Below are 24668 nucleotides of genomic sequence, written 5' to 3' on the forward strand. Positions count from 1 at the left end.
AAAAGGCATACCGGTCTTTCGCCTTGAAGCACAGCCGTCCGTCTGCATCAACTTCTCTTTTTCTGGACATTATGGGATAAACATTTATGTCTCAATTCCACCCGCGAAGTTACACCTTCCCTCCGGCAGGGTTTCCACATCAATGTCTACACTGCCGTGTAGTGGCAGTAAGCCACGGCTAACACAATTGACAAGCATTGTGGGAAATGTAGTTTTTGGTCAAAGAACGCTTCTGACATATTTATTATAGACACTAAGATCTTACACGCTCTCGCTCTCGCGTCTCGTCTTGGCCCGCGGGCCTTGTGTTTTACACATGTGTTTTAGCTGCTTCATGTTGTCAGACAGGTTGTATTTAAGTGATTTCTTGATTCTACAGGTCTGGCAGTAATTAGGCCTGGCACAGATTGTGATTAATCACAGTTAATTTATGTGGGCAAACACCTTTTCATACAGGAATAGATTGATTTGGATTATTTTTCCCTTAATAAATGAAATTATCATTTACAAAGTTCTCTTTATATTTGCTCAGGTTATATTTTTCTGATATTAAAGTTTGTTTGATAATCGGAAAAACAAAAGAAACCTGTAAGGAGGCAAATACTTTTTACGCCACTCTATATGCATCCTTTACATGATATATTATAGATGTTAAGCAGTGCAAATTATCTTTCAGAAAATGTGCATGGATAAAGCCCAGATGAATTTAACACAGATTACAGGCAGAATTCTGTGTCTGTCTCCTAATAGCACTGTTTTTTTCTCTTATATAACTTTCAGGCTGGAGAGCATAGTAGTGTGAGGTGTGTGTGAACTTGCTGGTGTCACCTTCCGAGGTGTTTCTGCGTGAGTGTGTATGTATGTGTGAAAAGAGGAATAGTTAGTTAGTCAGCCTTGCCCTAAGAGAAAAACAACGAGAAGCTTCCAGAAAGTGTGATTTTTAAAACCCTCTCTTACAGTTTTAACAATTACTAACATCTTTTTGTCTGATCTGTATTCACATTTTCAGAACTCTAAATACACAGCATTAGTCTGTTGAGGACTACACTATTGATACAATTCATGTCTGGATGAGGGGAAAGTAATAGTTAGTCCAGCAAAAGGTTTAGTATAAATTTGACAAGTGAAAGGAATAGTTGGGACAGTACCAGTAAGAGAAACAAAGGTGTGAAAGTATTCACTTCATTACTTAGGTATACTCGGGTATACTCACTTTATAATATAATTTTTGTAGAGTTTGGGAACAATTTCATGTCACTACTGTTTTTTCCACAGGCTATTGTTTGTCTACTCTATAGTTCTATATAATAAATATCACTATGACGGAGGTGTGTTGCTGTATTTAGAATTTAGAAAAAGTATCTAAAGTGCTGGTAAACCTTTCTTAGCAGTTTAAAAATTCAGAAGCCCTTTACTATGTAATTGTCTGAGTACATGATATACAGAAAAATGGGCAGAGAAATTCAGGTTCAGAATGAGATTCATCAATCAACCCCTGAATCAGGTACAAATCAACACTCTTCTACTTCTCAAACTCACACGTTGGCTGCTTTTTCATTGCAGGCCCAAACAGTTATGAGTACAGAGAGTAACTGTTCTGGTGGCTTTGGCTTTTGACCCTAGCCTGCATGCTAGCACCATGGCTGTGATAATGGGCTGGGTACTAATGCAACAGTAGTGATGATGGATGAGGCCCACAGGCTGGGTACTAATGCTACAGTAGTGATGTTGATGATGCTGGATGCTAAAAAAGACTAACAATTTAACATTTTTAGTATTTAATTAGTATGCAAGCTAGTATGCAAGCTAGCATGCAGACGCCGATAAGACACTGCAAATGAAAAAAGAAACCATAATGAATAAGAATGGTATTTTGCGACCTTGGTAACAATTTTGCCCTGCGGTGGAAAAGACTCCATTTCATGTTTACAGAAAACATTTCACAACCTCACTGTCCTGTCCTAGCTAGCATTGCTTTTCCAATTTGTCCAATTTGTCAGAATATAATTGGACCCATGAGGCAGTGTGCACTGTGTTTAGAGGCCAGAATATACAAAACACGGGTAACAAAAAGCAGCTGTCTGATAGCTGGACTCAGAAAGAGCAAAGCAGAGAATCCAGGAAAGCATGAAGAACGTTTTGTACACCAGCATCTAAAAGGGTCTTCATTCAGTCCGGAGCTCTGATGCCAGTTCTGATATGTGTTGATGCTCAGAACAACTGAAACACTGTTCCTCATAGTGTTCCTCATACAACATGTACGGTTGCATGTGTGTCAGAGATGGGGACTCATGTTTTGGGACTCGTGATTGTTGCCTGATTGTTGAGACTTGATTTGGACTCGTGACCAAAGACTTAAGATTTTACCAAGTCTCACCCCACAAAGACTTGATACTTGACTTGGTCTCTGGTATGTGTGTGTGTGTGTGTGTTGCTGAAATCTGCATGTGATTTGCTAACTGATTGATACACTCCCCAGAGGGCTTGTCTTACTATAAGTGTTTGATTGCTTGTGAATATCTACAGATGTGAAGCCTCTGCTGCCTAATAAACTCAGCCCCTCGCTTAAGGGCACATCTTACAAAAACACAGGCCAGCCTCTCAATAGAGTTTTTATACACTGACATGCCACATGTGATGGGACTGGATCTAATATTATGTTTAGAGTTTAAATATTATTTAAGAGCCATATTTTTGGGCCATATCCTCCACCGGTAATTTTTTTGGTCAGTTTTTTTGTCTGCCCCCTCCATGATTTCTTATTTTATCACATGTTTGTCACTGCTAAATGTTTCAGATCATCAAACTAATTTATATACCAGTCAAAGACAACACAAGAAAACACACAGATTTAAATAAAGGTTTTTATTATTAAGGAAGAAAAATCGTAATGACCATGTGTGAAAAAGTGTTTGCCCCTCAGCTAAAACTTGACTTCACTGTGTTTTATCACATCTGAGTTTCTGAATTTCTTAAATACAACCTTCCTGACAAAGTGAAGTAGACCAAACCTAGACATCATGTTGATATCCAAAGAAATTAAGAAACAAATAAAAAAATAGGGTAATAGATCTATCAGTCTGGAAAAGGTTATAAAGCCATTTCTAAAGTTTAGAGACTCCAGAGAACCACAGTAAGAGTGATTATGCACAAATGGCCAAAACATGGAATAGTGGTGAACCTTCCCAGGAGTGGCTGGCTGACCAAAGTTACGCCAAGAATCCAGCAACGACTCATCCAAGTGGTCACAAATATTTCAATATTTTTCATGCAAAAAAAAAATCCAAAAAACTCACTTGCCTCAGTTAAGGTCAGCGTTCATGACTTCACTATAAGAAAGATACTAAATAGGCTTAAAATGCATAAATAGGCTGCATGGCAGAGTGCAGAGAGTGCAGAGAGCAAAACAAACATTAAGGCTTATCTCAATTTTGCCAGAAAACATCTAAATTATCCCCAGGATATATAAAAAATCCTTTTTGGACTGACGAGACCAAAGTTGAACATTTTTTTAAAGGTGTGTTTCCAGTTACATCTGGTGTAAAGGGAACACCACATTTCAACAAAAGAACATTATACCTACAGTAAGCTACATCATACGCTACACATGTAGCATTGGATTTTTTTATCCCTTAATAATAATAACCTTCATTTAAAAACTGCATTTTGTTCTTACTTTTGTTGTCTTTGACTAATATTTAAATTAGTTTGATGATCTAAAATAATAAAGAGTCACAAACATGCAAAAAAAGAAATCATGAAGTGGAAAAACACTTTTTACATCACTTTTTCACCCCATAAAACATCAAAGAGGTGGATACTTTTTATTGGCACTGGAACTATTCACAGCAACAGAAATGTGTGTTGCCAAACTTTTGCATGCTGCTGTATTCTGTTCCCACTATGTGCTGTGTAATTGCTTTATACAGTAAACAACAAACTGCCGATCTGTTCACTCTACTGCTGCCTTCAGTTTACTGATCTTTGTTTACGTTAAGAATAAGAGTAATTACCAAGCATAAACTCGCGATAAACACGCAGTAAACACACTGTCACAAACAACAGCACCATTGTTGATTGAGCTCATCTGTGTCTTTTTATAGTGCGTCTGTGTGTGTGTGTATGTGTATGTTTGTGTGTGTGTGTGTGTGTGTGTGTGTGTGTGTGCACTGCCACACATTTTTCTAAGCATGGTTTATGTTGAATTTGCAGATGGAGAACGAAGCAGAACCTGGATTACTGCTTCCTGATGATGTATGCTCAGTCTAAAGGGACGTATTATGTGCAGGTATGTCATCCTTTATTCACTATATACATTAATCACTCTGAAGTGGAGGAACCAGGGGCCTCATGTACTAAAGGTGCGTACGCACAAAAACATTGCGTACGCCATATTTCACGCTCACGGTCTGATGTACTAAATTTGACTTGAACGTGTGAAAGTGCGTTCCCCCACGGAAGTTTTGTTTTGGGCGTACGCCTTTTTTTTGTGCGTATGTATTGTGTTTTTGTCATTTGGCGACACTTAGAGGCGATGCATTGAAATTACAACTATTAAGATATCCTTTATGCACACATTGAAGTAAGCATTATTGGGTAAAATAAAGTAAATGAATCAGACAGTTTCATTGTCTTACAGAAATAATCGTTTAACGTGTTTCCACTTAGCCTAGATCAGGTTTGCGCTGGAGTTGTTGGAGATGCAGCGTTGGCATTACTGGAAAATACTGCTAATGGCCGAATTCATTGAGCGCGCATTTTCCGTGACCATTATGTTTTTTTGGCCCATGATGATGACTGGCTTATAAGCAGTTTTAGATTTCCAAGAGCATAAGAAAACAAGCTGAGTGCGTGACGTGTGTCTTTTTGGTAGGCAACTCATTTAAAGCATTTAAATGAAAGCATTTATCTTAGAATAATAAAACTTAAAACATGGGTAATTATACGCTATGCGTATATAATAATATTATTATTATTATTATTATTAATAATAATAATAATATTATTAATAATAATAATAATATTAATAATAATAATAATAATAATAATAATAATATAACATTATACTCTGCGTAATTGAGGGAGGAGTCGTGGCAAGTGTGATGCTTTCGTGCATTTGCGCTTGATTTCAAGTTGATTGTGATGTACTAAGAGAAAGTACGTGGAATTCTGCCTACGCACGGTTTGATAAATCCGGATTTTTTTGTGCGTACGGAACTTTTCAGATCTGAGCGTACGGAACATTTTAGTAGGAAGTCCACGCAAGTCTTAGTACATGAGGCCCCAGGACTCTTCCTAGTGCTGATTGTCTCACCAGACTAAGTAATCAAGAGAAAAAGGCTGTGCTTGCAGAGGGTCAAACATCACTGCTGATGCCAGCAGCCAAACACAGGACAGACAAGTGCGGATACCAAGGGTGAGGCTTAGAAGAATAGTCAAGGGCAGGCAGGGGCGACAACCAAATGGCAGCATAAAAAAACAACATACCACAGCGAGCAGGCAAAGAGGTCATACACAAGAAATCCACAACAGGGCAAAAAGGGCAAGGCAAGAGAATGGTCACAATAAAAAATTAGGTCAGCAACGAGAAAGCAAACAAACAATAGAAGGCTAGGCCAAAAGGATAAACACCAAAGCAAAAAGGGTCGGTAACAAACAATCAAAACAACAAAGAAAATGCGAGGTAGAAGAGCTATAGAACTAGATTCAGTACCAGGCAAGGAGCGAGTGAAAACAGGGGCTATTTATATTAAAGAGTCCGGGTGTGAGTAATGATAAGAAGCATGGCGAGTCAGAACGCTGATGTGTAACGTGATCCTGCATGTCTTGAAGGTTTAGCACAGGTGCATTCTAGAAAATGGTGTCTTTCTCTGGAGAACTAGAGTCTGTGGCATGCAGACAGACAGTGACAGGACTGACCATATAAAACTAGTCAAATATAGTCTTAATTGTTAGAGTGCTGTGAAAACATATTTGCCACATTACAGATTTATTTTGTTTTTACTTTTTTGTCATACTTACATTTATCAGATAATGAAATTTTAATTTCAGACAAAGATAACCTGTATTTTTTACAGTTTTTAAATGATTCAGTTTTAAAGAAAAAATCTATCCAAACTAATCTGGCCCTGTGTGAAAAAGTGTGAAAAACCTAAACCTAATAACTTGGTTGTGACACCCTTGGCAGCAACACCCTTGGCAGTCTTCTTTGCAGAATTGTTTTAATTCAGACACATTGGAGGGTTTCAGTGCATGAACAGCCTGTTTAAATCACGCCACAGCATCTCAATCATTGTAAAACCTTCACTTTGTTTTTATGAGCCATTCAGAGGTGGAGTTGTTTGTATGTTTTGGATCATTGTCCTGCTGCAGAACCCAAGTATGCCTAAGTTTAAGGTCACGAACAGATGGCCAGATATTCTCCTCCAGGATTGTCTGGTAAACAGCAGAATTTCTGGTTTCATCTCTTACAGCAAGTTGTCCAGATCCTAAAGCAGCAGAGCAGCCCAAGACCATCACACTACCACCACCATGTTTTACATTCAGAGGGATGATGCTGTATTAATTGTATGCCAGATGTAATGGGACAAAAAGTTCCACCTTTTTCACGTTTGAATTCCTTTTTTCTCCCTAATTAATAAAATGATCATTTAAAAACAGATTTTTCATATTTACTTAGGTTATTTTTGTCTGAAAAATTATTTTTGTTTAAAGTTTGTTTGATAATCTGAAAATGTCAGTATGACACAAATGCAAAAACAAGAAATCTGTAAGACGCAAATATATTTTCACAGCACTGTATATAATGCCACTTATACTCTAACCTTATGGTCTTTGTTCTTTTTTACATCCAAACCCCCACATATGTTCTTCATAAACGCAGTTAAACAAACAAACTTTAAGATCAGTTCAGATTTTTATGTATATTTAAATAACCTTGTCCATCCCTAATCAGAGCTGATGTTGGACTCCACTGCTGCTCGTCAGCAGGGTGACAGGCTGTAGCTGCATCTTCTTTGAAATGATATTAAGTTGCGTTTACAGTCTCCATATGAGACATGTGTTTAACTGAATGTCTTTGATGACATCTTGATTACATTTAGAAGCTCAATAGAAGACAGAAGGGCTGGTGGTCTGAGCATGCTTTCACTTTCTCTTTAGCTCTGAAGACAGTTGCTTTATTTCAATACCAGCTGCAGCATCACTGCAGCACTAGCTCGCTCACTTACACACACACACACACACACACACACTCCGAATCACTTAAAGGAACTGGGTTATAGTTTGAAGGCTGCAGTAATGACTTTCAGTCTGTTTCCACAGGAAGTCATGAATGTGGAGAGTCAGATGTTAACTGAGGAGGATTAGTAAAGCTGTTTTCTCTCTCTCTCTCTTTGACAGGCCCTCCTTTGCCTTTATGTGAACTTGCTTTGTAGCTCCTCGCGCAGCGAGCGTCTTGTGTCTTCACCCGGTGATTTGTTGACTTGTGACCGGGCCGCCTTTTACCGGGAGAAATCTTCAAAGTGAACTCTTATGAAAGAGAGCAGAATAAAGCTTGGAGCTGAGGTTATATTTTCACTCCAGTCTGTATTAATGCAGCGCCTACAGCAAAGGCTGCAGCCTGTTAAGAGGATGATCACCCAGAAATAGGGCTGAGCTGTGTGGCCAAAATGTGTATCATGGTATTTGCAGGTTAAGGGTCTATCACAGTATTTAAATTTAGGATTTTCTCATTTTAATGGGTTTATAGATAATTAGGTGACACAGTACTTGGATGGTCCATTTGATGCTTAACTCACATTCAACTAACATTAAACTGCATGTCTATTAAATGCAACAGAATTGAAATGTGAAAGTAAATGATTCTCTATTGAATGTAACCCTACTTAAATCTTAACATTTTAGCACTGGGTTTAGGTTTAGATTTAAAGATAAGGTTAGGGTTAAGTGCAAGGTTAGGTTTTAGGGTTGATTAATGGTTAAGGTTAGGGTTAGGTGTAGGGTTAGATTTTAGGGTTGATTAAGGGTTAAGGTTAGGGTTAGGTGTTGAGTTAGATTTTAGGGTTGATTAAGGGTTAAGGTTAGGGTTAGGTATAGGGTTAGGTTTTAGAGTTGATTAAGGGTTAAGGTTAGGGTTAGGTGTAGGGTTAGATTTTAGGGTTAATTAAGGGTTAAGGTTAGGATTAGGTGTAGGGTTAGATTTTAGGGTTGATTACGGGTTAAGGTTAGGGTTAGGTGTAGGTTTAGATTTTAGGGTTGATTAAGGGTTAAGGTTAGGGTTAGGTATAGGGTTAGATTTTATGGTTGATTAAGGGTTAAGGTTAGGGTTAGGTGTAGGGTTAGATTTTAGGGTTGATTAGGGGTTAAAGTTAGGGTTAGGTGCAGGGTTAGGGCTTAGGGTTGATTAAGGGTTAAGGTTAGGGTTAGGTGTAGGGTTAGATTTTAGGGTTGATTAAGGGTTAAGGTTAGGGTTGAGTGTAGGGTTAGATTTTAGGGTTGATTAAGGGTTAAGGTTAGGGTTAGGTGTAGGGTTAGATTTTAGGGTTGATTAATGGTTAAGGTTAGGGTTAGGTGTAGGGTTAGATTTTAGGGTTGATTAAGGGTTAAGGTTAGGGTTAGGTGCAGGGTTAGAGTTTAGGGTTGATTAATGGTTAAGGTTAGGGTTAGGTGCAGGGTTAGGGTTTAGGGTTGATTAATGTTTAAGGTTAGGGTTAGATGTAGGGTTTGATTTTATGGTTGATTAAGGGTTAAGGATAGGGTTAGTTGTAGGTTTTAGGGTTGATTATTGGTTAAGGTTAGGATTAGGTGTAGGGTTAGGTTCTAGAGTTGATTAAGGGTTAAGGTTAGATTTTAGGGTTGATTAAGGGTTAAGGTTAGGGTTCGGTGTAGGGTTAGATTTTAGGGATGATTAATGGCTAGGGTTAGGTGTAGGGTTAGATTTAAGAGTTGATTAAGGGTTAAGGTAAGGGTTAAGTGTAGGGATAGATTTTAGGGTAGATTAAGGGTTAAGGTTAGGGTTAGGTGTAGGGTTAGATTTAAGAGTTGATTAAGGGTTAAGGTTAGGGTTAGATTTTAGGGTTGATTAAGGGTTAAGGTTAGGTGTAGGGTTAGATTTTAGGGATGATTAAGGGTTAAGGTTAGGTGTAGGGTTAGATTTTAGGGTTGATTAAGGGTTAAGGTTAGGTGTAGGGTTAGATTTTAGGGTTGATTAAGGGTTAAGGTTAGGGTTAGGTGTAGGTTGAGACTTTAGGGTTGATTAAGGGTTAAGGTTAGGGTTAGGTGTAGGGTTATGTTCTATTTTGAATCATTTATATATTTAACATATGGTTAAATAATAAAGTTAAAGTTAATAGACATTCAGTTGAATGTCAGTTGAGCATCAACGAGGACGAATGGACCATCCAAGTAAAATGTTACAGATTATTATATTGCCAAGACTGTCGGATTTTAAAAAGAACAGTGCTAGGCCTCTGTTTAGAGGGGCACGTTGCTGATGATTGTTGAGAAGAGACGTTCTAAAGCCTTAAATTTACAGAAATTTGGGAGCAACAACAAACTGCAGATCTCTTCTATGTTCAATTTACTCCTGTTTACAACCTGTCTGTTGCTTAACTTTACATTCAGAATAAGAGTAATTCTGGAACATAAACCAGTGATAAACACACAGTAATAATATACCTGTCACAATACAAACAACAGCAACATTGTTGATTGAGCTCATTTGTGCATCATTTTATACTCTGTTTGATAGTCTGTGTGTATGTGTTGTTAGTAGCACATTAGTGTTAAGCATTTGTGATGTTTATGATGCCTCTAAATTTCTCTGCACTCTGAACTTTAATTGTGTGCTTTTTTGTTGCATAACATTATTACATTATGTAAAAAAAACACACACAATAGAGTGAATTTTAAACAATATATAATGAATAAACAGGCATACCACTCAGCACCTAATACACAGTACTATAGGAAAGTCCAGACAGCTCAGTGTGGATCTGTAAAGGATGATGGTAGATTTATAGTCAGGTATCTCTTTTGGGCCATATCTAAATTAGTGCAGAGTTTAAGATGCTCAATAGTTCAGAGATAAATTGTAGGTATATGTTATTGGTTCTGTAGGTGTTGAAAGATCTTAAAGAAGACCCAAACTGTTCCTTTCTGCTGAGAGGAAATTCATTTGAATGGTCCAGAATATTCCAAAATCACTAAAGCACAGACCATGCTATAAACTAAAAGCTGATGAAACAGTGGTGCCAATGTGTATGTCTAAGTAACCTGGAATAGTAAGCTGCCCCCCAGTAAAAAAAAGTCTGTGGTCCAAAATAGACACATTTAATATCAGCTAGAATTGATAATCTAAGCTAAGGTTAAGCTTTTGGAATGGCATTCCCAAAATCCTGATCTGAAACTCTACTTTAAAAAGTTTAATCTGCACCAGGAAACCATCAGATTTATTTAAACCAAGAATTGTGATTATGTTTTGTCAGAACTTTGTTGATGGCAACATTGTGCACATGCTGGGACATATAACCAATTACCCAAATAATACATGTGCTCTGTGCAGTTATTTAAGATAAGATAAGATAAGATAAGTTAATCCTTTATTAATCCCACAATGGGGAAATTTACAATGTTACAGCAGTACAGAGGAAAGGACAGAGAAACAGGTCAGGAAAAAATATAAACAAATAATGATAAAATCTATATATACAAAAAACTATTACAGGAAATATATAAAAGGTACTTCAAAAATGATATATAGTAGGAAAAAATATGTACATCTAGTGAATAGAGATATGATTATGGTAGGGTGGACCAGTATTATTGCACAAAGAGTAACAGTGAATAAATATCAAATAAATAGTAGATAAAAAAGGTGAGAAAAATATTGCATGTTAAACATATTGCACAAATGGTGATAAGGGGATCACAGTACATGTAGTGAGATGGATATTGCACTCGGTATGTAAGTTTGTATAAAGTATCTAATATATTTACCTAAAGTTATGTTTAAAGTATGTGTAAATATCTACTATGTTAATTTCAGACCCACAAACCCCACCATATTCTTTTTTTCTGTTATTGCTGTAAATAGTCATATTGCCAGGATAGTCATATACATAGTGTATATAAACTTCTGATCACAACTACGCACACACACTCACACACCCACACACACTCCCATGCTCATCCTCAGTTCTACTACGTGTGCGTGTTTTGGACAGTAGGCGCGTATTTCCATAAGCACCACCGGTTATTCAATACACGGTGTCATATTGCTCCATAAGTCAGCAGTTATGAGTCCAGTAAACACTGGGCTGATGTCAGGCGATTATGAGGGGGAACATCCTGCTTTTGTTCTGCAGTTATCCTTTCATTCATCCCTCCATCACCTCCTCTCTCCCTGGCGAGGCGCTCTGAGTACTTTCCTCTCCCACGCATCCCTCCGGCTCTCGTTTTATAGTCCTCCATTCTTCCTGCACACAGGGCCCCGTGCCTTTCTCTCAATGACTGAATTACAGCTATTGTTCAGTAGTTCAGTCATCAGAAGCTCAGCCTGAGATGAATAGACAAGAATGTGCTCGACTAGATGAAGATGCTGATTCTGTTTTTTTTTTTTTTTGTTTGTTTTTTTCAAATGAGTCAGATGCTCTTTTCATTGGACGGCATTGTCTTTAACATCCCTCTCTCTTTCTCTCTCTCCTTCAGCTAGAGGATGACATTGTCGCACGTCCGAATTATTTCACCACTATGAAGAACTTTGCCCTACAGCAGCCTTCAGAGGAGTGGATGATTCTAGAATTTTCCCAGCTTGGCTTTATCGGTGAGTGAGAGATGAGCTGAGCATGATGAGGATGAACGTTTTCCGAATTCATGAAACTCAACAATAAAATTTGGCACTATTAAAAAAAATACATTTTATGACAATATTTAAAGACATTCAATAAAGATAAACAATATTTATCCCAATATTAAGTTTTGCTGTTAATTGATTGCTGTTAATTAATTTAAACATCTAATTAGTTGCACACTCTTAGATGAATTAATCACATCTATTTTAAACTGAACAATTCAGTTGTATTTTAGCTGAGGAGTGAATAAATGAATAACTGGTATACTTAAAAGCTGAAATATTGATAGACTTAAAAGCTCCCTGTAATGAACACCATCCAGTAACAGATGCTGTAAATACTGTATTATCTCTTACAACACTAGACCAATTTATTATTGCTGCTCCTGTATTTACCTAAACATTAGAAACCTATTATAGAAGACGCTCATATATACAAGAGCTTATTTCCAGGAGATTCTACACTACTCAAATATGTATTAAAGAGTAACTACACCCAAATCTGTTTTACATTAAAATATGTTGCTCTGTAATAAAATATTCCATCCCTACTTAAAAATCTTTAAAATGTTAAAAATGATTGAAAAAAGTCAGTCAGTTCAACACAATTGACCCAATTCCTGCCAAAATAAACTATTGAGTCTGGCTCAGTAAAGCTGTAGTAAAGCTTCTCTGTGTTGGGGACTGTGTTAGTGTGCTCTATAGTAGTTTGGCAGAAGTTTGTGAGAAAGACCACACCGAAACTCTCTATTATTATGTGCACTATAAAACTCATCTCATCTTCTTGTGAAGAAATATTCACACTTGTTGCCACCCCAGTCCCAGCTTTCCTTCTATTCCTGAAACAATTTAAACATGTAAATAAGCACAAACCAGTTCCAGAAGCTGTTTTGAAGGATCTAAAAGCATCTAAAAGGGAGTTTTACATCCATATCATGGCAAGAACTACTCAACTAAGTAAAGAAACAAAAAGCTTTATGAAATGAAGGTCAGTCACACGCTTCACAGAGTATTTTACTTTATGATTCCTAATGTGTATTTATGTACAATGTAGGAAAAAGATAAATAATGAAAACACTGAATGAGAAAGTGTTTCCAGCCTTTGGCTGATACTGTAGTTACATGGTTTTAGAGGTACACATTCATACACACCGCCACAGTTCCACTGCTTAGGCCTACTTGAAGCTCCCTGAGCACAAAATCCCCAAACCTGCTAGATACCTGTTTGTCCCCAGTGTTTTTTTTTTTTTTTTGAAAATTTAAATAAGACCACCATTAGCAAGGCTAAAAGAGTCAGCTGCCAGTACAAAATTGCCTAAAAAATATTGTGAGTAGTAATTCCATTTATCTTTACAACCTCCAACAGTTTGTACCTGAGAAAAACCCACTGATAGATTTTCTGTCAATGCTAAATTTATTTTTTTTATATGAGAAGCAAGAGCGCTTGACTTTCCAGTCAAACAAAGAAGGCCCGCTAGCTGAGCTAACACAGTAACCTTGCCTTAATGACTTTTTGAATGTCTGCCTTAATTACATGACCTTATTAGTCAGCAGAGAGCGGCAGAGTGAGCCAATACCTCCGGGCTCGATGAACCAGCGGATCATTCTAGCATAGATGTGCTGATTTCCAGCCACGGGCGAGATAAAGCGCTAAAGCCATCTATGCAATGACTCACTCCTTATAAAGGGCTCGCTTGTGAAATTCACCTCTTTTGAAGAGGCTGCTATCAATCTGCTGGTCGTCAGAGGAATTCAGCCGCGGCCCGAGTTTGGTTTCTGGAGCTGTAGAACTTTAACTTGCGAAGTGCGTCCTTCATTAGCGGATAGGCAGCTGAACTAATTGATCCATCATGCGTTGGGTCTGATATGAGGGCTAATTATCTTGATGAGAGTGATCAATGCTGGATCTGCGGGCAGCGTAAACTGATGGGAAGGGCTGGCTGGGAGCTGTTGGAGATTGGATTGAGGATGGCATTGATTGGGAGTTGAGGGAAAGCTGAGCTTTGACTCAGTGGAGTGGAAAGTATCCGCTAGGCCTGTCAGAGGCCAAGCTAGCTTACTGAGGAAATGGAGACCACATGGGTTCATGTGTGTGTGTGTGTGTGTGTGTGTGTGTGTGTGTGTGTGTGTGTGTGCAAGTGATGTGGTGAAAAGGCAACAAACTGAGGGTTTCAGTGTTTGGGTTTGTGCTCCTTTCTGTATTTGTGAACTCACGCAGCTTAGACGCTTTCGTTCAGATTAAACTTTTGACAGCCAAAAGCCTGCAGTATTCCCAAACAAGCTACACCAGTTAGTCAGCTTGCCTCCACTGCTCTGCTTGGCCGTCACTCAAGTTCTTCACTTCCAGCTAACTGGCAGACTCTAATTTCTTCACATTTGTCTGCTTCTCTCCAGTTACAGAGGAGAAAAGGCATGAATCTGTTTTTAGCAGCCAGCCAGGACCTAACAGAGATATAATTGTCATGGTCAGAACAGAATAGCAGACAAGCGCAGATACTGATAAAAACAAAGTAGGTTTATTATAATAATAAACAGATGTAATCAGGGTCGATACAGAAATATGGTTGATCACCAGTAGACAGAGCAATGCAGACAAAACCATACCATAAACGAGAGACAGTCCAGAGTTCATACACAAGCAATCCAGTATCAGAGATAATCCAAGAGGCGGTGGTGAAAGTACAGTCCAGGTCATACACAAACAATCCAATATCAAAGGCAGAGGCAAGAATCGGCGTCGAGAAACAAAAAGCAAGGTCATACACAAAGTAAACTGAGACAAGAGATAAGTAACGCTTTGTATGAGGATAACCTACAATACGCGGCGATGAAGTCTGTTTGGCTTGCACCTTTATAGTGCCAGTAATCAGTATTCGGGGCTTCCTGGTGGAAGCAGGTGAGGTGTCACGTGATCAGGTGAGTGCGTGATGTCAGCGGGTGGTGCATTCTGGGTAGTGTAGTTGTTAACCTGAGAACCTCCGTTAGAGCTTGGTGTGGAAGGGACAGAGGAGCTAACAGCACCAGACGTGACAATAATCTGGACGTTGCGCACTGATTAAAGTCAAATAAACCACTATGACGTGGCCGCTAGCCTCAAGAGCCAAGAGACAAATCCGAGCCAGTTTGTATTGGCCCTATCTTTTAGTTGCCCTTAGAAATTTAGCTATTTTGCCTCTAGTACGTTCTCATTGGTTTGATGTGCTCTTTGACCCCCGTCATACACAGGCCCGGGTCTGTGTCTGTGGTTTGGTAAGCACTGTGCCTGAGGCCTCGCTGTGTCACCACAAGCTCTGTTTATATGCTCAGTAGTGAGGCAAAGATGTTTAAAGAGAACAGTTAAACAATAAAGGCTGCTTCTGTGAACAAAAAACCTATGTCTGGAATTAAATTGCGTTGTAAAATGGGATTCTTCACAGAACATTCCCTTTCTCTTTTTACTGTAGGACTTCATTTGTGTCCCAGAACACAATTATGAACGATTTAGCTGCGTAGTTCAAAAGAAAAGAGCTGTTTGACAAGCAATTTCTTCATGTTTGTACAGCAAACAATGGCAAGCAAGCCAATATCTGCTAGAGCCAGAGCGAACCAATGACAAACTAGTTTGAGCTGGACTCCTGAAATAGCATGAAACCTGAAATATTTGAGTGTTTCTGGTTTATTAAATGTAAATAAGCAGTGCATCATTATTTGAGTACTAAGTTTACACTTGAGTGAGTGTACACAAGTCATCAGTCATATCGTTAAGATCCCTGTTGTGACATGATGGAAATAAGAAAACTGATCTGGTCCCAGTGGCACTTATCAAGCGGTGGGGTTACATATTATGCAGAAACAAAAATGTGTTCTTTTTTTAATCTTTGTAAGTGAACAGTCACATGAAATATATTTTTGCCTCTTCCCGTAGCTCTCCTATTGGTTGTTGACATTGTTCACATCACTATTTGTGCGAGTCGAGTTTTAAGACGATAATATTAAATGCGGTTGATTTTATCAGAGCGCCAAGACGCGAACCCGACTGACTGAAACTTTCCGTCCTAACAACCTTACACTGAACGATCGAGATGGCACGACCGCAACTCGACTGCAGCTTGACTCTAGCCAGACTCTCGTGATTTTATCCCGACTCTGGAAATTTGTCTGCGACAGAGAAATCGCTTGAAAATTGTTAGTTGTAAGGTCGGCATAACCTGCTGAGATCATCTGATAGCATCTTGGTTAAACAATTCTAACCTTGCCGACCCAAGCTGCTGTCTATTAGCATCATTGCTCTAACCCTGCTGAGACCAGCTGTTGGCATAGCAGTTAACCAGCTCCAAATTTTCCAAATCTGGCTGCTGTGTCTGTTACCATAGCATCTCTAAGCTTGCCAAGGCATTACATCTAACCTGCTGCAACCTTTCAGAAACCAGATGCTCTCTGTTACCATTGTAACCCAAGCTGGCCACCAACATTAATCCACCTTAATTTCAGGTTGAATGTTGGTCACGACGTCAGACGTCTTACACTGCTATGTGCATGCAGGGGCTCTATCCATGCTAAGGTCAGCTGTTTTGCGGTTAATCTGTTAAATTTTGCAGAGCCCAACTAGTGTTTGTTAGCATTACAGATTCAACCCTGTGTGTTTCAGCTAACCTGCTTCAAACCTTCTGAACCTAGCTGTTGCCCAGGGTGCATTGCAGCTCCAGCCCTGACAAGACCGTCTGTTAGCATGGTGTCTCCCACACTGCTTAGTCCTGCTGTTAGCATCATGGCTTCAACCCTGCAAAATCGTCTGTTAGCATCGCAACTTTTACATTTTATCCTGCACTCTGCCGTATTGCATGTGCAGTGCTGTGTGGGTGGTCACTAACTCTCGTCTTATGCACTGTTCTTTATAACGAAAGTTGTTGTTAGCAGCCATAATAATGTTAAATAAAATATTATTAAAAGAGATATGAACTAAGTCGGTGCCCCTGTGGTCCGAAGAGCATAGTTCTGAAGATCATGCTGCTTGTCATTAGCAGACGGAGTCTGAGAAAGAACAATTGGCCCTGTTCTCTCTGGGTGGGGAGATGGCACTCTTTCCCCACATCACTCTTAGAGTATTGGGACTGTATCAGTGGCAGTTCGACAACCTATTAGTGTTGGGGGCATTGCTAATGATTGGGGTTTTAACGAGTGGGTGGGGATTGCACATTATATATGCCTCATAGATGCTTCAAAAATCATTTAACTGACTTTCAACTGAATATCTACTAAATGCAACTGAACTCTTAGTTAAATGACAATTATTTTCTACAGATTCTGACCATACACCTAACCCTAACCCTAAGCCTAAAATCTACCATGAATCAACACAAAAAAAATTCTACCCTGACCTGTAGTGTTAAGATTAGAGCTCGTGTTTGAGTTAAGTGTAGGGTTACATTCAATAGAGAATCATTTAATTTCACCTTAGAGTTCAATTGGATTTAATCAGTTGCGTGCAGTTAATGCACATTAAGTACACACAAAAACTCACAAGTGAATTAGTTTTACTTTAAATGGCAGCCTTTAAAAAGGCTTTTTAATATGATACGACACAATATCTGTATCATTTACAGCCACAATTCCATGATAGTTCGCTAACCATTGAACTAATCCATCATGTGCTCCGTTTTACACTAAGCGACGTGTAGCCCCTTCACCACAGTGCTGAGAAGGGGTTAGACAGCCATGGCCCCGCCCCTGTAGTGAAAATTATGAATCTGATTGGTTAGATTGTCCTATGACTTTGCTAATAGACTCAATACTACACCCTTCACAAAATCATCAGAAGGGTCCAGGCAGACACAAGGGGGAAGAAGCCATTTTAAAAAGCTTTGATTGGTTAGTACCGCTGTCAGTCAGATAAGAGTCCTATAGCAACTGAAAAACACAGACTAATGGTTTGAATTAGTTGTTTTTTATTTTAATTAATATATAAAAAAAATGCTTACACTTACAATAACTATAATATATATGTCCTGATTAAAATTATGTAAGTATTTGCATGCACTTATTGTCAACCCTTCTCTGAAGGCCTAGAATGGCCTCACTGCACACCACTTGATTTAATAGACATGCAACTGAATGTAAGTTGAATGTTAGTTAAGCATCTATTAACCATAGGAATAAAGTGTTACCAAATGTTGAAAAAAATAAATTATATGTAAAAAAATAAAATAAGCTACTATTGCTTTATTTATCTTTAAGTATATATTTAAAACACCTAAAATTAAAACACAGATAGTGTCTTCATTTTACCCACAGTGTTTCAGAAACAGTAACCACTTCTGTCCAATTACTTATTGCATTATGCATTTTATTATTGATACTAGTCCTCATGTTGTCTGTATTGTGAATGTTTCCCACGTATCTGTGTTCTCCCACACACACATCCTTATATCTGCCTTTATGGTTTCCTTCAGTCTGTGCTCTTCTGTAGCCTTGGTCCCAGTGTGATGTTCAAGCAGAAGCATAGCACTGATTGATTCTCCCCCTACGCATGCTCTCACACACACTCTCACACACACACACACACACACACACACACACACACACACACACGCACACACACACACACACACACACACGCACACACACTCACACACTCCAACTGGCATGTATCTGCATTCACATCTCTAATTATGTCTTCCCAGGGCCTTGCATGAATACTAAAATCCCTTCAGCGCTCTCCTTTGTGTGTCGTGTCTCTGATATTCGCTGCAGATCAGCCTGGATGGATCTCTCCTGCCTCCTGCGTTGTCACTTAATGTAGGGGTTAGCACTGCCCGCTTAGCGCCGCGGCTAACGCAGCTCCTTCCTGCTGCCAGACACTATCACGCCTCATGCCGTCTGCCTCTGCTAGCTGTTAATTGGAGTGGCAACGGGGTGACAGCCATGACTGAGCCACTCACATGCATGCACACACACCCATATATACACATACACACACACACATGCATATACACACACACACTCCTCCCTTACAATGCCAAAATGCATATATTCCATCTATGTGACTGGATTTTACTCCACTGGGACTGTGTGTTTATTCTCAAGTGCTTTGGCCTGATGTGTAACTGATGCCTAGCAACATGCACTGACATGCCAAAAATCGTGGGACAAAACTGTGTAAACTTATTATGAAGTGTTATCTTAGGGTGCAGCTTGGGAATTCAGGCCCACACTTGTATATGTTGTGAGGTGTTATCTTCTGAGTGAAGTTGGACACAAGGTTGAACCAGCCGGATTCATGGCGAGCTGACATGAATTATTTTAGGTTTAAGCGAGGTCTAATCCCACATATGTGTGCCATATACAGAGGTTGGACAGTGAAACTGAAACACCTGGTTTTAGACACAATAATTTATTGTCCTGACGGACAGTTCTGGTGGAAACAGTAGAGTTGAGGTGCACATTGAATTCTGCCGTGATTTGAGCAGCCGTGGTTTTATGTTTTTTGGATACAATCCGGGTTAGCACCCGAACATCTCTTTCAGACAGCTTCCTCCTGCATCCACAGTTAATCCTGTTGGATGTGGTTCGTCCCTCTTGGTGGTATGCTGACATTACCCTGGATACCGTGGCTCTTGATACATCACAAAGACTTGCTGTCTTGGTCACAGATGTGCCAGCAAGACGTGCACCAACAACTTGTCCTCTGTCCTCTTTGAACTCTGGTATGTCACCCATAATGTTGTGTGCTGCAATATTTTGAGCAAAACTGTGCTCTTACCCTGCTAATTGAACCTTCACACTCTGCTCTTACTGGCGCAATGTTCAATTAATGAAGATTGGCCACCAGGCTGCTCCAATTTAGCCATGAAACCTCCAACACTAAAATGACAGATGTTTCAGTTTTTTGTCCAACCCTGTAGATGGGACATTCTTTTTCTGACGTTCCGAAAGTATTTAACATTCCTCCATCCACAGTGTCACATAGGCATGTCTCACAAGATAAGATAAGATGAGACAAGACATTGGGTTTACAAGAAAGAGACTAGACATGATTTATCGATATACAGTGGTTTTTTCAGGTCTTTAGTCTGTCTGCTTCTCATGTCTGTGTTATTCTCAGGTCTGTGTTTCATTCCCAGTGTTTTTCCACTCACCTGTGTTCATTTGTAGCTCCGCCCCTTCGTCCCAGGTGTTTCCTGTTTCCTGTGTGTGTGCACCTCTATTTAAGGTCCGTGTTCCATTTCCCCGGTGTCGATCCTTGTACGTTTATCGTCTGTCAGTGCTCCATGTTTTCCCCAGTTTCCTCAGTCCTGTTTTCAGTAAATCCATGTGTATTTTGTATTTGTTTTCGTTAATAAATCCCTTTTTGTTTGCATTTACGTCCGCCTCCGCGTCCTCCCTGCACCCTCACCTGACAGGTTTGAAAAACTTTGGGCACCACTGATCATTTTCATGATTTTTCTTTATAAATAATTGATTGTTTGGATCAGCAATTTAAGTTAAATATATCATATAGCAGATGAACACAATGATATTTGAAAAGTGAAATTAAGTTTATAGGATTTACAGAAAGTGTGCAATAATTATTTAAACAAAATTAGGCAGGTGCATAAATTTGGGCAACCTTGTCAATGTATTGATTTAAATACCATTAGCACTAACTATTGACCTACGTACACAAGTGAATCCAATTATAGGAAAGGGTTAAAGTGGCCTGGTAAAGTTTTTATCCTCTTTGCATCTTCTCTAAGGAGTGGCAACATGGGAGCCTCAAAACACAAAACTCTCAAATGAGCTGAAAACAAAGATTGTTCAACATCATGGTTTTGGAATAAGGTGCTGTGGACTAATGAGTTATTTGGAGGGCAGTATGCATGGCGAAAAAAGAACACAACATACCAAGACAAACACTTGCTCCCCACAGTAAAATTTAGTGGTGGTTCCATCATGCTGTGGGGCTGTGGGATCAGTGCAGGTACTGGAAATCTTGTTAAAGTTGAGGGTTTATTTGGATATCAGTCACTCTCAGCAGATTCTTGAGAACAATGTTTAAGAATCAGTGAGAAAGTTAAAGTTGCACCGGGGCTGGATACTTCAACAAGACAACGACCCTAAACATAAACACTGCTCAAAATCTACTAAAGCATTCATGCAGAGGAACAAGTACAATGTTCTGGAATGATCATCTCAGTCCCCAGACCTGAATATTATTATAAATCTGTGATGTGATTTAAAGTGGGCTGTTCATGCTCAGAAGCCATCAAACCTGACTGAACTGGAGATGTTTTGTAAAGAAGAATGATCCTAAATACCATCAACCAGAAACCAGACTCTCAGACACGCTATAAAAAGCGATTAGAGGCTGTTATTTCTGCAAAAGGAGAAACTAATAAATATTGATGTAATTTTTTTGTTAGGGCATAAATTTATGCACTTGCCTAATTTTACTTCTCAAATATCACTGTGTTCGTCTGCTATATGATGTATTTAACTGAAATTGCTGATCTGAAATAAACAATGGTTTGTAAAGGAAATTCATGAAAATTATCAGGGGTAGCCAAACTTTTTCATACCACTGTAATTATTATGCCAGTGTAAATCACTCGTGTGAATACAAAAATAACAATAAAGCACGAGAGGATGCAAATTTAAAGATGTGAGAAAAGCAAGTCTGCAGCTATTAGTGTTACAATGCAGTGATTAACAGTCAAACTGACTACTGGTCCAGAGAGAGAGAGAGAGAGCGAAAGAGAGAGAGAAAGAAAGAGAGAGAGAGAGAGAGAGAGAGCGAAAGAGAGAGAGAAAGAAAGAGAGAGAGAGAGACAGAGAGAGCGAAAGAGAGACAAAGAAAGAGAAAGAGAGAGAGAAAGAGGCAGAGAGAAAAATAGAGAAAGAGAAAGAGAGAGAGAGAGAGTGGAATACAGGGAAGGTCATGTGGCATCAGCAGTGTGTGAATGAGAGTGGTGGTGAATACAGATGGAAGTTTTTTCTGATAAGCCCTGCTTCACTTCAGTGGCTGAGTTTGTGTGTGTGTTTGTGTGTGTGTGTGTGTGTGTGTGGGGTTTAGTTTTTGTACATTTTAGAGTAAGAATGTTCTTGGATTTGAGAAAAACAGAGGTAACCTCCAAGACCACCAACATGAGCCAGAATGATTACTTTGATTAATTATGAGTACTTTTTAACAAAAGCTGCGGTTTCTTTTTTGGGTTAAGGTCAAAATTTGTATTACACATAAATATGACTATGTAATAGTCATAAAAACATAAAAACCTACCATAACCCTCCACAAACAAAGCATTAAATCTATCTGTGCTTATGGGTAATTGTAAATTTTTTTCTGTATAAACACTTAACTATAATGCATTCAAGAATAGTTTCTGATTCTCCCAGTCATCACTCTGATTACAGCTTTTAACTAAATGCAGCATTAATAAATCAAACCAAACACTGGCCGTCTTTATCTCGTTAAATATACTGTACTGTACTGTAATATACTGTACTGTACCTCTTCTCATTCAGTGTGTTTCTTTCTTTTATGATTTTTTACATTGTAATTTAGTATTTAATCCAATAAAGCTATACATGAACACGTGGAATTAAACAAACCAGAATATTATTTATACTGTTGATTCCACATTTATGTTTGAGGACAGATCTGCACACTCTTGGTATTTTAATCTCAGTGTCTTCATGAGGTAGAATATTTTTCTCAGTGTCTTGAAGGAGTTCCTGGAGGTGCTGAACAATAGTTGTTGCTTTTCCTTCATGCTGTGAAGCTCCAGCTCATTACCAGCTAAGTTGATTATGTTTAGGTCAGGGAGAACACGTTAAGTTTGGAGCATTTGTATTGGTTTTAATACAATATAAAGAACAGCCAGACAAAAAAGTCAGGCAAAAATTTAAATAAAAGGTATATACATATATTGTTACACATTGAAATGGTCGCTAAAAAAATTGTTATCAGTTACAATAAGCTATAAATTACTGCTTATCGTAATAATCAGCTCAGAAATGGTATACTGGTGCACGCCTACTCTGTCTGATTCTGTGTATGTTATTTTATGAGTAAGTGAGTGTGTAAGTGTGTGTTTATTTATTGTGTGTGAATGAGAAAGAGAGAGTCTATTACAGTGAATAACGGTGAAAGGTACACAGGCACAGTTCTGAGGGTCTTAATTGGAAGAGCGTGTATTCTGCATGCAGTGTGTGTGTTTGTGTGTGTGTGTGTGTGTGTATGTAGGCGACCTTGAATGGATGCCAGCCTGTGTGAGGTGCAGAGGAGTTGCTATTAAAGCCCCTTAAAAGCAGAGGCTGTGGGAATCGATTACTCACTGCTTACTCTAAAAGACCTATTAAGCTTTTATTCTCAGGGCCGTGCATTCCTTTATACACGGATCCTCTGCACTTTATGTATTTTTGTGTTGGCAGATATCTGTGTACGTTGTTTATAGTGAAGAGTGTGTTTCTGGGAGGTTACATGCGTGTGTGTGAGTCAGTAAATGTGTTTTTGTGTTTGTGCATGAAGTATGTATCAACTTAAATGTTTGAATATGTTCAAAAATAAATTAGTAAGATATATTTTTCTTCTGCTTGGCTTCTGTATACCCATTTATCTATAAGGCAGGTTGTATGGCCAATTATCAGATATGAATCTGGTCTAAAACTATGTATGTAAGTGGATGTAATTTGCAAATATATATTTTACCTATTGCACATTTTACACAAAGAGGTACAATTAGGATAAGGCACTTCATTATATATAAAATATAATTAACTGCCATATGCAGCAACCCTTGGTCATATATATTGAGCTACAGATACAGAACTATTATGTAAAGCCACAAACTACGTGTTTTAACTGTTAAATGTCCTGTTAAAATCTATCCCATACAGTTTAAATAATCTCATGCATATTCCTGTATATTTTGCGTTATGGTTGAAGTGCTGATGGCACGGCAAATAGTATCCCACATACTTTCAATAGAGGATAGCATCTGTATCTACACTGTAAAAAGTTTCCTGTAAATTTTACAGCAAGTTAATGGCAAAAAAGTTGCCAATAAGAGATTGTAAATTTACAATAATTCACTGTAATAGAAAATCACAATATTGTACTGTTTAATTAGAACAGTAAATTACTGTAGTAGAATTACAGTGCATTACCACCTCTTTACAGTAAGTATTGTCATAAATAAATACATTATAACACTGTAATCCATCTTAACAATAACCAGCTGTAATAAACATTTTTTACAGTCTTTACCTGGCAACTCGAGTTGCCAATAAAAGATTGTACATTTACAGCAATTCACTGTAGGAGAATATTACAACATAATACTTTTTTTGAACAGTCAATTACTATAAAATAACTTACAGTACATTACCACTTTTTCCAGTAGGTAATGGTATGAATGCATATAAATACTGTAAATATTCTTTACAATAACTAGCTGTAACTCTTTTTTCCCCCTGTTTTTCCCTGGCAACCCAAGTTGCCAATAAAATACTGTAAAATTGTTAATAATATAAATCTTGAAAAAAAAAACAGCTTTTTTCCATATAGTTAGAAGAAATTTAAAAGTACAAATAGTATTTCAAAAGATAAAACATACAACATTTGTTCCCATCAAGTATTTATTATAAAAAAAGTCTGTCACAATATGTACCACTTTTAGTTTTCAAATTTCACAGTAATCTGTATTAGAACATTGTCAAATGATATATATTTTCCAAAATACATTTGTTTTCCCATATATAAAATATTCTATGTACTGCTTCAAAACAACTCAGGTTACATCTATATATCCTAATCTGGGATCACACAGGGGAGTATAGGAAAGAACAGAAATCTGTTGAA

General features: G+C 38.3%; 1 protein-coding gene and 1 long non-coding RNA gene across 2 annotated transcripts in view; both read left to right on the top strand.

The window, feature by feature from the left end:
• mgat4b (alpha-1,3-mannosyl-glycoprotein 4-beta-N-acetylglucosaminyltransferase B) overlaps positions 1-24668 on the top strand; it is a 212697-nt gene that overhangs the window by 139816 nt on the left and 48213 nt on the right. The window contains exons 7-8 of the mRNA XM_049484199.1: positions 4213-4288; positions 11710-11824. Of these exons, the coding sequence (XP_049340156.1) occupies positions 4213-4288; positions 11710-11824 (191 nt within the window). The remainder of the gene's footprint in view (positions 1-4212; positions 4289-11709; positions 11825-24668) is intronic.
• LOC125804763 (uncharacterized) lies at positions 8061-8743 on the top strand. Its single transcript, XR_007440945.1, has 3 exons — positions 8061-8103; positions 8248-8464; positions 8705-8743. It is a non-coding gene; the product is annotated as an uncharacterized LOC125804763 (long non-coding RNA).

Source organism: Astyanax mexicanus, chromosome 10 (genome assembly GCF_023375975.1).
Source record: "Astyanax mexicanus isolate ESR-SI-001 chromosome 10, AstMex3_surface, whole genome shotgun sequence".
Lineage (NCBI taxonomy): Eukaryota > Metazoa > Chordata > Actinopteri > Characiformes > Acestrorhamphidae > Astyanax > Astyanax mexicanus.